This window comes from Chaetura pelagica, unplaced genomic scaffold, assembly GCF_000747805.2.
Source record: "Chaetura pelagica isolate M959 unplaced genomic scaffold, ChaPel_1.0 scaffold123, whole genome shotgun sequence".
In the NCBI taxonomy this organism is placed as follows: Eukaryota; Metazoa; Chordata; class Aves; order Apodiformes; family Apodidae; genus Chaetura; species Chaetura pelagica.
This window is the reverse complement of record NW_009953295.1, coordinates 6557588-6572019: the sequence shown is the minus strand read 5'-3', so window position 1 is coordinate 6572019 and position 14432 is coordinate 6557588. Positions and strand designations below refer to the sequence as shown.

General features: G+C 35.8%; 1 protein-coding gene across 1 annotated transcript in view; it reads left to right on the top strand.

Moving 5' to 3' along the window:
* Positions 1-14432, top strand: part of MYO16 (myosin XVI) — a 277452-nt gene that overhangs the window by 193303 nt on the left and 69717 nt on the right. Inside the window, 3 exon segments of the mRNA XM_009997923.1 lie at positions 2685-2860; positions 7004-7084; positions 7348-7553. Coding sequence (XP_009996225.1) covers positions 2685-2860; positions 7004-7084; positions 7348-7553 — 463 coding nt within the window.

The window sequence follows — 14432 nt, the reverse complement described above, 5'->3', positions numbered from 1 at the left end:
TAAGTAAATGCTTTTGTGGTTGCTGTTGTTCTTAGAAATCAAGATATTATGACTTTATTTTCAGTTTAGTTCTAAGATAAATTTTTATATATTTTATTTCTAGTAAAAAAAATCACCCTCATATGCATTTAGAAAGCTTTTTGAATTCATGAACATAAAGCACCTTCATTATGTGATGTGATGTGATGTAAAGAAGGTATAGCCTGATAGATGAGTATGACTTAAAAGAAATCATGATGTATGAATTAAAACAAAAATAAACCCCAGAAAATAGACAAAGGAAATAAGGCTCTCAAAATCAGAGACTGTAGTGGGATGTGCTTCACTGCTTGAGTAGTTTTATAAAAACAGGAACTTGTGGGTGTTCATATGTTTTTCCGTGAATCGATACAAATGTGCAATGATATACAAAATTAAATACCTTTAATGTGCATAGTGTATAATTTTGCCTAATAATAGTGCATCCCAGTGTATTGATTAATTATTCATAATTCAATAAATAAAACCTTAATCATTTATCCTTCCTGTGAAGGGAAAAAAAAATAATAACATTTCTCAGAAAAATGTCAGTGTATCCTGAGATGTTATTTATCTTTTCTCCAACCACTGCAGTCTTTCACTTTATATATTATATACTTATGTTTCTTTTCCATTGACACAGAGGTCTTTCAGAGGTCATACTTGCCTTCCCAGTCAGCCTCACCATTACAATGTATTGGTTTTTAGCAATTTTTTTGGTGAAAATAGTTAAACTCCCTAGTAAAATAATGTATTTATTTCAAAGACAAACAGTGTGCATTAAGGATGGAGATGGGAATGGAGGAAATGATCTTGAATATAATCCTATTGATTCTAGTTTTAGAGACATTCTAGTTCTCACTAATTGGAATTTACATGATAATCTGTCAGAATATAAGAAGTTATGGCAACTTCATCATGTTTTACGAGAGAGTATTCTTCCATCTGCTCACATAGTTTCCTTTTGCACTTTCATTGCTATTCTGTGTAATCAGGGATGCAACGGTTAAAGGGGAAGAACGGAGGATTGGATTGGTTATAAAAGGTTTGATATGCTAAAAGTGAGTGCATATATAATTAAGAAGTCATAATAATAACAATTATGATTACTGGAAAAATTCTGAAAGCAGAATATTTGCAAGCATGTAAGACATTTAACTTCCCTCTTCTTTTAAGTGACTTAGGCTTAAAACCTATTGATTATCTATGACATATTTCCTTCTGGTTCGGTTTCTTAAGTTATGTAGACATACTCAATTTTCATTCAATTTAGTTTCCTTAATCAAAACTTTTAAATATGCTAACAATAGTAAACTAATTTGCATATATGTGTAAGAATGTGGAACATACCTATTTGAAAAATAAATCAGGAGAGACTATTCGTTTTATTTTCTTTAATTTGAAAGACATAATTTTAATGTATTTCCTAATGCTACTAATTACATTTATCCATATTTTTAAAATATGGAGGTTTACTATGTCAGTGGATTGTGCTTAAACTGTTTCAAATATCAGCTTTACTATCTTCCCCGTAATGTTGTTATCCCTGTTAAGTAAGGAATAGTAATCTTCACAGAAAAAGGGAAACAAATCTATTGTATTTAAGCATCTAGTAATAGTCCTTTAGGCAGCTAACAGAAAGCAAACTGAGGATTTCTACCTGCTATGTTAAACCTAATTACTTTATTTATGATGCTTATCCCATTCTTGTTTCCATTTTTTATTTGTTTAATTCACATGATGGGTGTGATCATAATGCCAGTTTGTAAGTTCTTTTTAAAAAACTGATAAAAATTGAGGATGCTTAAGGATGTATCACACAAGAGGTTTTTAATGCTTATTGGTGCTGTGGCAGTACAAGCAATATGTGATTGCATATCATGTTCATCTTAAAAAGTCTATGACCATAATCTCATAAAGGATCATTTGACTGCACTTGGTATAAAGTATGCTATCTGCCTTAAAAATGAGATTTTTATTTTTCAAAACACCTTTTGTAAGTGTTTTTTGTACTCATCATCACTGCATCAAACACGTGTGACATTGCCTTTTTTCTGTAAATGTTGCTAAGTGTAGTCTTGATGTAGAGAAATATGAACATAGTTTGCTATAGTCCTGTCCACCTTGCCTATTTTTTTCATACCTTCTCATATTGTTTTAGTGAGTGTCCATAATTTATTTCTGTCAAGTGCACTGATAATCTCTACATACATGATATCAGGTAAATATGTGCAGAACATATCTCGTATATTGCTTTAATAGGTGGATAAGTTAGGAGTCCGTAACGAAGCAAAATTCAGAGGTGATTATCATATAAGTAAGTTCATAGTTCAGATCATAGTCTGAAAGGTTTTGTTTTCTACCCTGTTTTGTTCAGCACAGAACCTAAATATGTTTAAAAGCAGTGTTACTAGTGGCTGACATCCTTAGGTATTGGATGCTCTTTGATAGCTGAAATAAGATAATAGTTCAATAGTTTGTCCACTTGTTTGAAGTTTACTTACCATACAATCATAGAATGATGTGGTTTGGATTGCTGGTGAAATTATTTTATTAAATCTCCTACTGTATGTCTTTTTACTTAGAAATACTATATATATATATATGTAATTTTCTAGACTGTATTTTATTTTCATGCATTAATTCCTTCTTTTTTTTTTCCCCAGCCAGTGAAAATGTAGTCATCAATCAATTGTTCCAGTCCAAACTGACACAAACTGGATCACTTGTTCCACCATATCATTCCCTTAAAATCAAAGGATGTAAAGCAGCTTTGCTGAGTAAAAAACCATCAGTAGCGTGTGCAAGTGGAGAAGCAAAGAAATATATTGAGCTCAGCAAGGTAAGAATTGAGTACTCTTTCTTCTCTTTGCTCCTTGGAGGTTTTCTCAGTTACTTTGTCATTTCTGAAAGCTCCTTATTCTCTGCATCATTCTCTATGGTCATTAGCTATTAAAACACTCTAGTAGTTGATCTCATCATTAAAGCAATAGTGAGAACTATTAGGTTATAATTTACTACGACTAATATTGCTGGTTCAAGAACCTGTTTCTGAGCAGAAAGTTGGACAAGATGATAAAGTCCCTTCAAGCCTACATCATTCCACAATTTGTTTTTCCAGGGCTTATCAGTGATATTACTGATTTTATGATGTATAGGAACTTCTATTTGTTTTGTATCCCTGGTTGACTTTATGATGAATAATTAAGTAAATTAAGACATAGGAAGTGCAAAATTAAAACCTGAATGTCTTTATTGTGTTAACCTGAGAAGATTTCTGGTTTGCAAAAGGTATCTTTTGTAGGTTTTTTTATGAAGATTAACTCTACATTTTGACAAACATTGTTTTAAATGGTGGATTGTATGTAAATTTTCCCAGTTGATTTGAAAGCAAATCAGACTCTCCCTATTGCTGAACTTTTCTGTTTTTCCACTAGCTAAATCAGCCAAAAAAGTTCCAAAAACCGTAACAAAACCAAATAAAAAGAGCCTTAGAAGGTGAGGGGGAAGCTTGGGAAGCTATCAGAAAATTAATTGTTCGTGGCACGTGGAACATCTTTTTTTTGAGGAGAAATAGCATGATTTGCTGGGTGAATTCTTGACAAGCTTTGGAATTCCTCCTTCCAGAAAAGAAGCAAACAGTTCTCACAATGCATCAGCTGCCTCTCCAGGCTTCTTGAATCCTGCAATTCTATCTTTGGCTTACAGCTGCATAAAATTGATTCTGTCATGGGATTAAGGAGCCTGCTCTCATGTGTCATTGTGGAAGGTTTTATGCAAGCACATCCATAGCATAGCAATGGGTCTTTCCTTATAGCTTCCTGCTGGTAGTAGCATAATTCCTGTCTACTGTTCTTGTCAGTAGCCTCAGTGGAAAAAATTAAGTTGAAGTGAATGGTGTTGGTTTAAGGCTATATTTAGCAAACAGCTGAGGCATCACAAGGTACCTTTAGGTGCCTTTCCACTATAGTAAAAGCTTCCTAGAGGAAGGTTCCTAAGGCTGTGAAAAAGATCCCAGTTCCATACATGGAAGTAAGTATGAAAAGCCCATCTAAGTTAGAAGCCTAATCAAGCCAGGGGGAAACGCCACACATGATCTCTGAAATGATGAGGTTTTTGACCAGTCCAGAATAGCATTTAACCTGGAGTTACTCTCTTGGGAGACAGAAGACGTATTCAGATTCCTTTGGGAAGAGTGATAAATTAAGTCAGAAATTCCATATTCAGTGAGAATGCTCTAAACTTTTAGGTATTAGATGGAAGGTGGGAAGAACTTCATCCTTCATCTGCCCACAGAGACAAGAATGGCTTGGTTTCTCAGAGGTAGGCTTTGAGAAGAGCTGTGCAGGTGAGACAGAACACTTAGTTTGTAGATACTAAGTTGGCCTAATTTTGAGCTAGGTATCGTGGTGACCTGCAGGACAGAACCAGAATTTTAGGTATCTGATCTGTTCCAGTGACAAAAAAAACAGACGCTTGTTATTTTGGAATAGGCTCCTGATGCAGCAGCTGGATGTAGGTAAGTACTTTTACTCTTTAGTGCATCATGCCTGTATCTATAACTGTGCTGTCCCAAATAATTTCTTTCCTTTTCCGGTGTTGCTTTGAAAATCCACTGTGACAGGCTGGAATATAGTTGGGTTTGTTGGTTTGTTATTGTTACCATAACTGGAAATGCAACGTAAGGGGCATTTTCTAATCAGCTTAGAATTAAAATGACTATATGTTGGAAAATAATAGTCACTGCATTTTTATTGGCATTTTTCCAGAGAGTAAAGGCAATAAAGAGAAATTAAAAAAGGAGGGTGGGGGGCATGGAGGGTGTGGAAAGATGGACATTAGGCAAGAGTTATCAAACAGAGACTGGCATTTCTTTTCTATCTGAAATTTCTGGACACCACCATATCCAGGGAAGAGAAGTAAACACTTTCAGACATCAGGAGTTTGTAATGATTCCCCTCCCCTTTCAGCGTGCTGTCGGCAGTCCTAGATACCTGCTAGGTTATATATGTCCAGATTCCTCTGATTATGGTCATCTATCTACCTGTTTACCTTTCTATAAATGATTTGTTCCTTCATTTTGAGCACACTGTCACATACTCAAAGATGGTCTACCTCTTTGAACTCATCACTCTACTTGTAGTAGGGACCAAGAGAATGGTGAATCCATCCTAAGACAGACATGAAAAGGTCTAATAGCTGGCCAGAGTTTTGGAGCACATAAGGAGTCATAGGAATTTGGGGATGCCAGCTCAAGTGTTTGTGACTTATGAAGACTGTGTTCCCTTTTCAAATAAAATAGAGTATATCTTCATTGATGCTCTCACAGCTCTCGTATGCTTACATCCATTTGTGCTTCCTTGTTTTTCTGGAATATTTTCCCAGTACATACTTTGACCCTGTTGTCTTCCCCTCTCAACCTTTGGAAGAATCAGTGGGTTACAGAGTTCATAGAGCAGAATTCTAGTCAGATGACTGCACATCATTAACAGAAAACTCTTCTTTCCATTGACTTTATGTTGTTTCTCTTTATGGACAATTCACTTCTTAACAGAGATTACAAAGTTACTTTTCCTCACCTCCCTCCACCCCTCCATGTAGATTAGAGTAAATAAACTGTATATTAGAGAGTGATAGAGAGGTACAAGTTTGGCGATGTGGTCTTGTTCCTTAGCCCTGATCTGAAGATGTCCAAGTTTGAAGAGTCTGAATTATTTGAATTTTTGCTTTGCATAGGTTCCTTTCTGTTCTGTCCTTCATTCTGAAATAAACACTTCTTACCCATGGGAAGAAGTGTGCAACACAGGACAGGAGGCAGGAACTTTAGCATGCAAAGCATTGTTCCTGGCTCTTCCACTAACTCAAGGTCTTGAACTAGTGACTTAATCTGTTGGGAGGAAGGGATGAGGGCATTATCTGTCAAGCAGATAAAACTTTATTTTACTTACATTCCTCAAGAACTTTGTAAACTGCAATGTGTCATTGGCATGCTACTGGTTCTTTTTCTGAGAAGCCCTGGAGCAAGCAAATCTTTTTTACTTTTCTGTATCAGTTTGCCTTTAAAATCTTATTGCATGCTGGGAAGCAAGATTTGAAATAAAAAAGAGCTCAAAAGTTTAGCCTAGTGAATAGAAAATTGCTTCCACTGCAATATTTTTAATGGTGTTTGGCTTGAGTGGGACAAGCTGAGGAAATGTACACTTTTTTAATGGAAAAAAACAGGAGAAGGCCAGAACATGCTGACTTGATAGAAAATGGGTTTTATGGGATAAGTGGACTGGAGAAGATAGTCAAGGAAAGTCAGAGGTGAAAAGGCTGTCATTGAATACAGAGGTATGAACCTAAGAGCTTGGTGAAGTCCTGGATTTACAATAATTTTTCCAGCCTTCCTGTAGAAAGTTTAACAAAATAGTCTAATTACTGGGACCACTTTTAGCATTATTATTGCCATTTTAGTCTCAAAGGAAGGAAGTAGAACAGTAAAAAATAAATTTGTTCCCCACTTTCAGCTCTGATGGACTAGAACATTGGTTCCAGTGAGATACAAAGCTATTGATAACTTATGTCTGTAATAGGTGAAAATGGGTTAAAAAAAAAATAAATAAAGGTTATCTGCATTCACCTGTGCAGGTAGAAGAGAGAAGGTTTTTTTCAAATATTAATATTGTTGATTTGCTTTTTTTATTTCTTTTGCCTTTTGATTGATTTTTTTACTTATCTATGCCTACATATATACACTTAAGCATCTGCCAAAGACATAAGAAATTTCAGAGTTAGTATCAAAATCAAAGCTTTCTTGCCAGTCATGGCTCTACAGATACCTGAGGATATTTATCTACTTTCCTAATTATTTCAGAAACTCAAATAATTGTCTATGATATAGTTTGTATAAAGGTTTGCCTTTGTTAGTAAATTGTAACAATGATAATGGTTTACTGCCCATCTTGAGGTAAAGGTATTGTGTGTGTGCTTTTCTCCCCTACAGCTGTTGAAAAAGAAAGGAACATCCTCATTTCTTCAGAGACTGGAACGGGGGGGCCCAACCACTGTGGCAATACAGCTCAGGGTTAGTGAACATCTTCTGGACAGAAATTTACAAAAAAAAACAAACAACAAAGTCAAACAAAATTTTAAAGTCACTATTTGTCTCTGCAGTTTGCAGTGGAAGAAAGAAAAATCATACGCTTGAGAAAGCCTTTTGAATGGCCAGGTCAAGTGTTTTGACGAAATTATGTTTAAAAGTTAGAAAGAACATACATGTTGAGTAATTGCATTTGCTGCACAATAATGATTGATAACTGTTGTGGTGTTTTTTTTTTTTTCCCACAGAAATCACTCACAGATATTATTGGGAAGCTGCAGAACTGCACAGCCCATTCTGTTCATTGTATAAAGCCTAATAACTCCAAGTTGCCAGATACTTTTGACAATTTTTATGTGTCTGCTCAACTCCAGTATATTGGTGTTCTAGACATGGTCAAAATAATACGACATGGATACCCAGTACGTCTCTCTTTCACAGACTTCTTGTCAAGGTAAATTCTCTTAAGTTTCATAAAAACTTTTTCTTACATACAGTACAAAGCCTTCCATCATGTTCTGGTACTGCTTGCAGTGTTGTTTTGTTCATGAGTCTTTTAGAGTTTCTTCAGAGAAAAATCATATTTGGTAGCAAGTGGTGTAGCCTTGTTATTTTTTAGTGTTAGGAATCATGAACTTTGTGGAAATATATTTAGAAAGATCATCAGCAAAGTGCTTTTGATTTTTAAAAAATCATTAAATTGCTATATTTTTTATTTTGTGCTATTAATATGATTCATAAAATTCAAAATATTGCATGTTGTCTCCAGGTAATTTAAAAGTAGAAGGAGAAATAATTTTAATTTTTCAAGTTTTATCAGTGTATTTGTCAAGGGTTCAGTATTTTTATTGCATATGCTAGGATTTGTTTCATGCATGGTGCTGAGTTACTAATGCTTACACCAGAACTCCATTTTTATTGCTGTTAGAAATGAGTGAAATTTTGAATTGATGAGAAAAGACAAAAAGATGTTTGTCACTGCTTTTGGCTGAAGGCAAACTCCTTTCCTTCATTCCAATTCAGTTCTGGGGTTTTGGCTCACTTGCCATTCTCAAATGCTTCAGCAAAGAAAAAGCATCATCTTGTCCAAGGATGTTTGGTTAGTAGCCTCATGCACTCAACACATGTTCCTCCTCTCTGTACATCCTACTCCTTGACTGATGTATCAAGCAGTCATGATCTGGCATTCTGACAGGCAGCATGGGAATATCAGCTGCTTACACACATCTAAACTTTCAGTTGCCTTTTTGGAAAAACTTGTGGATGTTAAATTACTGCTTGGACAGGATCATATTCTCTCTGGCAAGTCTATAAATATTCAAAAACTGTATAGGATTTTATAGACCCACATGTTTCAAAAGTAAGCCATCTCTATCCTACCACAATATTCCTTCTGCAGCAAACATCCAGAAGTGCAGGCTGGTTGAGGTGCAGACGTAGATAGTGGGAAATTTGGAACAGCAGTCTGCTTTCAGATTCAGAAGTGGTAGGGGAAATCTCTCTATAGCTGTTTCTGTACTACTGTGTGTACTACTTCAAGGAACTACTACATGAGCACAAAACGACAGTCTTTTCTACTGTTAAATCCTCAGTTCCTGGTGAGGTTTTAGTCCTTGCCACCTGGCTTTTCTCACTGTGTTTCCCAGATAATGGCTGGGGATTAGCCCAGGCCTGGGGCCATTCCTGGTGGGCAGTGTGGCTCTAGTTGCGCTCTTTTGGAGGATAAAAGAGAGTAACTGTATGTGCAAATGTCATTTTATTCAGTTAGTTTCAGTGCCAGAGAATGTTACCATCAATGTTCACCCTAACTGTATAGGCATAAATCCAATATCAAGTCTCTTTTGGAGAAACTTTATTTTAAAATATCACTAAAACAACATTTTAAGATTCAAATATAATTTCAGTCTTCTTCCACCACTCCTTAAAGTATGTCCTAAGACAATTTTTTACCTAAAAGGCTGAAGGACATCTAGTGTCTCAAAATAAACATTTATTTGCAGTAGTGATAGTAAAAGAAGAATAGCAAAAAAAACCCACCAACATTATGATGTCAGCAACATTTATGCTGTTATTTTAAAGTGTCCTAGATATGTTGCTGTCCATCTTTATCCCTTTTTACCCCACAATAAATTATCTTTATATGTTCTTTGCAGCTAAGCCCGTCTTTTTACTTACAAGTAAAAACAGGTAAAATGTCAATTATTTCAAGTAGTGATCACAACAATACTGGTGTGTATGTTAACAGACTCCATCCTCAGCTATCCTAGCAAGAATTGAAAAAAAAAAAACAAGAGCAAACAAACAAACAGAAAAACTATTACTCTAGATAAATAAGATTAATTGTGAGAGGTTTAGTTAAAACCTCATAATCATGGAAGGACCATGACCAGGAGTAGGACCTGAAAGACAATGCAGTCTTGCTGATTGCCTTTGAGTACAGAAATATGTACCAACTGATAGGGCCTGCACTGTCTGTGGTACTTTCACATCTGGAAGAAGCCATCATACTCAGAAGCCAAGAGAAAAAATACAGTTTCTGTCACAGTGAATGGTGCTCTTTTATTTTGATTTTTATGGGAGGTGGAAATAAGTGCATTTGTTGAATATTACACTGATTATACAGTGGGGGGAACACACGACAACAGAAAAATTAGGAAATAAAGCACAGTGAAAGACGAAGAAACCTTTCTTTACTTACTGTAAGAAGCTGTAAACAAGTGAGTACTCTTGCCAAGAGCTCTTACTCAGCTGAAAAAGTTTCACTTCCCCATTGCTTGCCCCAAAAGGCAAAGGAATTACTCCCCATTATGCTGGGGAGAAAGACCTTGAGAGCTGACAACAGAATACTGAAGAAGAAAGAAAAAATAGCTTTCATATCTCAATTCAATGATGGATGCATTTAAGAATAATGTGATTTACCTTTATTTGTTCTTGAATGTTTTGTGAGAAGTGGAAATCTAAGTAATTTAGATGTTATTCTTCCATGGTCTGCTGCGCCCTTGTTTGTAAATACTGAACACTCTTGATTTTCACACTTTTTCTCTTTTGAAGAGGAGGATTTCCTTCCCATTTTAGTCATGCTAAGTAGCAATCTGACTGTGTGGCCCTAAAGGGGGAAAAAAAGGCCCACATGTAAAACACAAGACATCCTACTATGGTTGATAAGAGTAACCGTATGAACTATCAATCCAAGAATGACAAGACTTAGAAGTACCAAAATGAGTCCCCGGATGGGTGCCTGTGAAAGCTTTACCCATAACTGGAAGATTTTCACCTTCTGTTTGTGTCTTGGAGTCCCTCTCATGGGCTGAGTTTCAGTGAATGCAGCTGTGTGGTTCACAGCTTAACTTGGCTTAGCTCAGCTGTAAACTGCTTTTTAGTAGTGGTGCAAGGAAATCGTGGTTTCTAAAGCTGAATGTACCATGCTGTTCTCCCAGGCTTACCTGGCTTGAGAAGTAAAGGCCTGAGAAGTTAGCCCTGAAAGCACTGTGCAAAATCAAAGAGCATTTGTGGCCCGGACCCCAGCTTGAATTCCCAAAGGACAATGAATTCCTACTTTCCTCCACCACTGCAGCATTTTTCAGTCATTTACTTTCTTATCATGCAGGTAATGTAGTCAGAACTAAAAAAAAAAAATTAAAATAAAATAAATAAATTTTTAAAAACCTTCTTTTTGCTGGCTAATAAAAAGACAGAATGTTTGAATTAGAAGCTTTTGTGGTGAAGGGATAGAATATCAAAATACCTGGATTTTCTATCAGTAATACAGACAGAAGCATTGCTTTCTTAATCGGATGAATCCAAATATATTTATATTAATATATAATTAGGGATTAATATTACGGGTCTCTGGCATATATTTATGTGTCACATTTGAACTCTTACGATGGCTAAAGAACAACCGTAGGTAAGGAAAGGTCATATTTTGCAAGAGCACTTTTTCCTGGGCTACAAAGCTTGATCATTATTTGTACTGCTGTCCATCTTGGATTTACTGGTTCTGTTTCTGTATAATCAAAGTAAAAGTTGACAGCTACTAAGTGAACCCCTCAATCATTGAAGTTTGTTGGTCAGAAGAAAAATCTTGTGGAAATTCTGGTTAAGTGGAAGCTGTGACAGCTACTGTCAATGAATATGTAATAAAAATGGGAATTAATAAGGTCAGTTGCTATTAAATGCTATAAAAACAGGCAGCACCAACATAATTCTGAAATGATATATGTGATTTCAGCAGATTTGCCAACTCCAGCTGCAGTGTTTCTGCTGAATTTGCCTGCAGTGTTGGCTCAATTTCTAAAGCCCTTTAAGGAGAGACATAAGTTTTTACCTTATCTTTAAAATAGGATGCCTTGTGGAACACGCATTTAAGACTCCTGGAAAAGTTTACAGATATATTTTTCATTAATATCTTCAGAATATTTTTCAGTGGGCTAGATTTTGAAATTCGAGCTTTACTTTTAAGTCGAGGCGGTGGCACAAACAATGTTGTGGAAGAGTTCAAAGTTTCCAATTTGAACCCCACATTGTACACATAGGTAAAGTATCCTCAAATATCCTTTTCCTAGAAGAAAGAAAACAGTAGAATAACCATGGAAGTAGGAACTGTTTGCAGATGTCTGCTTCTTTCCAGCATTTAGCATTTTGGTGACTTATTTAAAATGAGGATAATTCAACCCAAGATACACAAAAAGCACTTTAGCAGGAATGTAGTATCTTCTTATGGTTTTGGTATTCAGTGGAATGGCAAAAAAAAAAAGTTAGTGTTCTATTACTGGTGTAGAACACTAGGGCTCAGAAGCTCTCTGGGGCAGAGACAGAGCCTGGTTGTAAAAACTTAATTTCTAGAAACTTATTTCTTTGCATCAATTAATAAAATGGATCCTGGCTGCCTTTTGTGTCATTCACCTCACTTGGTGCTCAAGGAAGACATGTAAAACCCATTTGGAATATAAATTTTTAAAAATAAGGATAATGATCAAGGGTCCATCTAGAGTAATAAGGTGAGCTTATATTTCTTGCTTAGTGAAGTACAAGAATACAACTGTTCAGGCATGTTCAGGTAAAAATGAGCAAGTAAGATGCTCTTTTTCACTCATTCTGAGCAATTTTATTTTGGTATGATCCTTCTCTGCCAGCACTCCTCTACTGTTATTGTTTTGTAAATTGAATTAGAAATTGAAGTTCATTTTTCTTCTCCCTTTTTTCATGTAGTTTGCCAAGTTGCTGAACCTTACCCAGTGCTTTCCTTTGCCTGTGTTTTAGTACCCTTGGTCAAGGAAGAATTTATATACTACTGTCTTAAAGACTGAGGTTTGCATGTCACACATATTTCTTGTGTCTGGGATAAGTCACTAGAATGTTACAATTTACCATTTCCAATTCTCTCCAAAATTGGCTTAAATTGCATCAATCTAGTCTTTAGTTTTACCTATGCATATGCAGATATGCAGCTTAGATTACAAGTATTTGTTTGTAGTAACTGATAAGACAGTGTCATGTGCAGGTTTGGAGGTACAGTATTAGACCACCTTCTTTTTCTTCTTCATCTTCCCCTTCTTCCCCTCTTCTTTTTATCATAGAATCATAGAATTGTTTGGGTTGGAAGGAACGTTAAAGATCATCTAGTCCCAACAGCCCTGCATGGGCAGGGACATCTCCCACTAGACCAGGTAGCTGAGAGCGCCATCCAACCTGGCCTTGAGCATTTCCAAAGAGGGGGAAGCCACAACTACCCTGGGAAACCTGTTCCATTGTCTCACCACCCTCATGGTGAAGAACTTCTTCCAAGTATCTAACCTAAATCTACTCTCTTCCAGCTTAAAACTATTACCCCTTGTCCTATCACTACATGCCCTTGCAAAAAGTCCCTCCCCAGCTTTCCTGTAGGAGGACAACATGGAGGTTGTATGGAATAAAAAATAAAGAATCTTTAAGTTTTTAATGTTTTGAAAATGTAATGCTAAGAAGAATTAATGTTCTGATTTTTTGTTGTTGTTGTTGTTTTAAAGTAACTTTAAAAGATGCCAAAACATCCATTTTAATAGGAAGTATTAGGAAGGAATGTATGGAATACAATGATAATGCATTCTTGCAATAATCATAGCAGTCAGGGTGAAAAAAGTACATTCAAAGCCTATTGTAATTACAGATTTTTCTCTGATTTCAGTATGAAAGTCTTCTTAGATAAAATTATTCTTAGAAGTTAAACTTAACTGCAGATCCTGAAATCTTCAGTTCTACTCAGGGCATCATTCAGTGATCCTGAAATACAGTAATAGTGGACTTTAGGGCAAAAATGGCTTCAGAGCACTTAATAGTTGCTACCTCATCCAGACTATTGACTTTGCCTGGAGGTCATTCTGAAGAGATACCTTTTTTCTCAGGCAGGAAAGTTTATGCTTGTGCTAAAATCATTGCTTTGTCAAATGACATTGTCCTTCTGCAACTTGTATAAAGCCATAATTAATAACTATTTTAAGCTTTTGATCAAATTTGTGCTATTAGCTGATGGTGTATTGCACAGATGTGTTTTGTTTGTGAATCTTGTGTGGGACTCAGTTACACTTCTGAACTCCCTTTTTCCAGAAGTCTTCTTATACAGCAGTGCATTGGTATGAAATTCTTGCTAGGATTTAAGGTATGATGGCAGAGGATTCAGATCAAGACATAATCTGACTGATGTTAAAAAGCAATATTCCATGAAACTAAACGTAATTGTATCAGTTTATACCAAATGGCAATCTGACCATTGTGTGGTTTCCTGCTTCAAATTTAGATCTGCAAGTGTGATTTCTGATTGATGGTATTCACTTTTGTTGTCCTTTCTTTAAGAATGCAAGAAAAGGTAAGTTAGGTATTTTGAAGTTGTCAGTTTTAAGAATACATATACCCAAATTCATAAACATGGTAATGACTAATCCTGGACAGCTATGACATTTTAAACCATGATTCATAAAATTACTGAGTCTTTGGCAGTTTTGTTAATTATCACATTCTGTAAAGAAGTGTTGTGGGTTGTCCACAGCTCAGCACCTCACAACCACTCATCCACTTCATTCCAATGAGGTGGGGGAGAGAATCCAATGGGCAAAAAACTTGTGCATTGAGGTAAAGACAGTTTAATAGTGAAAACAAAAGCTGCATGCACAAGCAAGCAAAAATAAAAGATTCAAAGGGTTCATTCTCTATTTCCCACCATCAGGCAGGCATTTAACCATTTCCAGGAAAGCAGGGCTCCATCATATGTAATGGTTACTTGTGAAGACAAACATCATCATCACTCCAAACATCTCCTCTTCCTTCTTCTTCCCTCAGCTTTTTTTTTTTTTCTTTT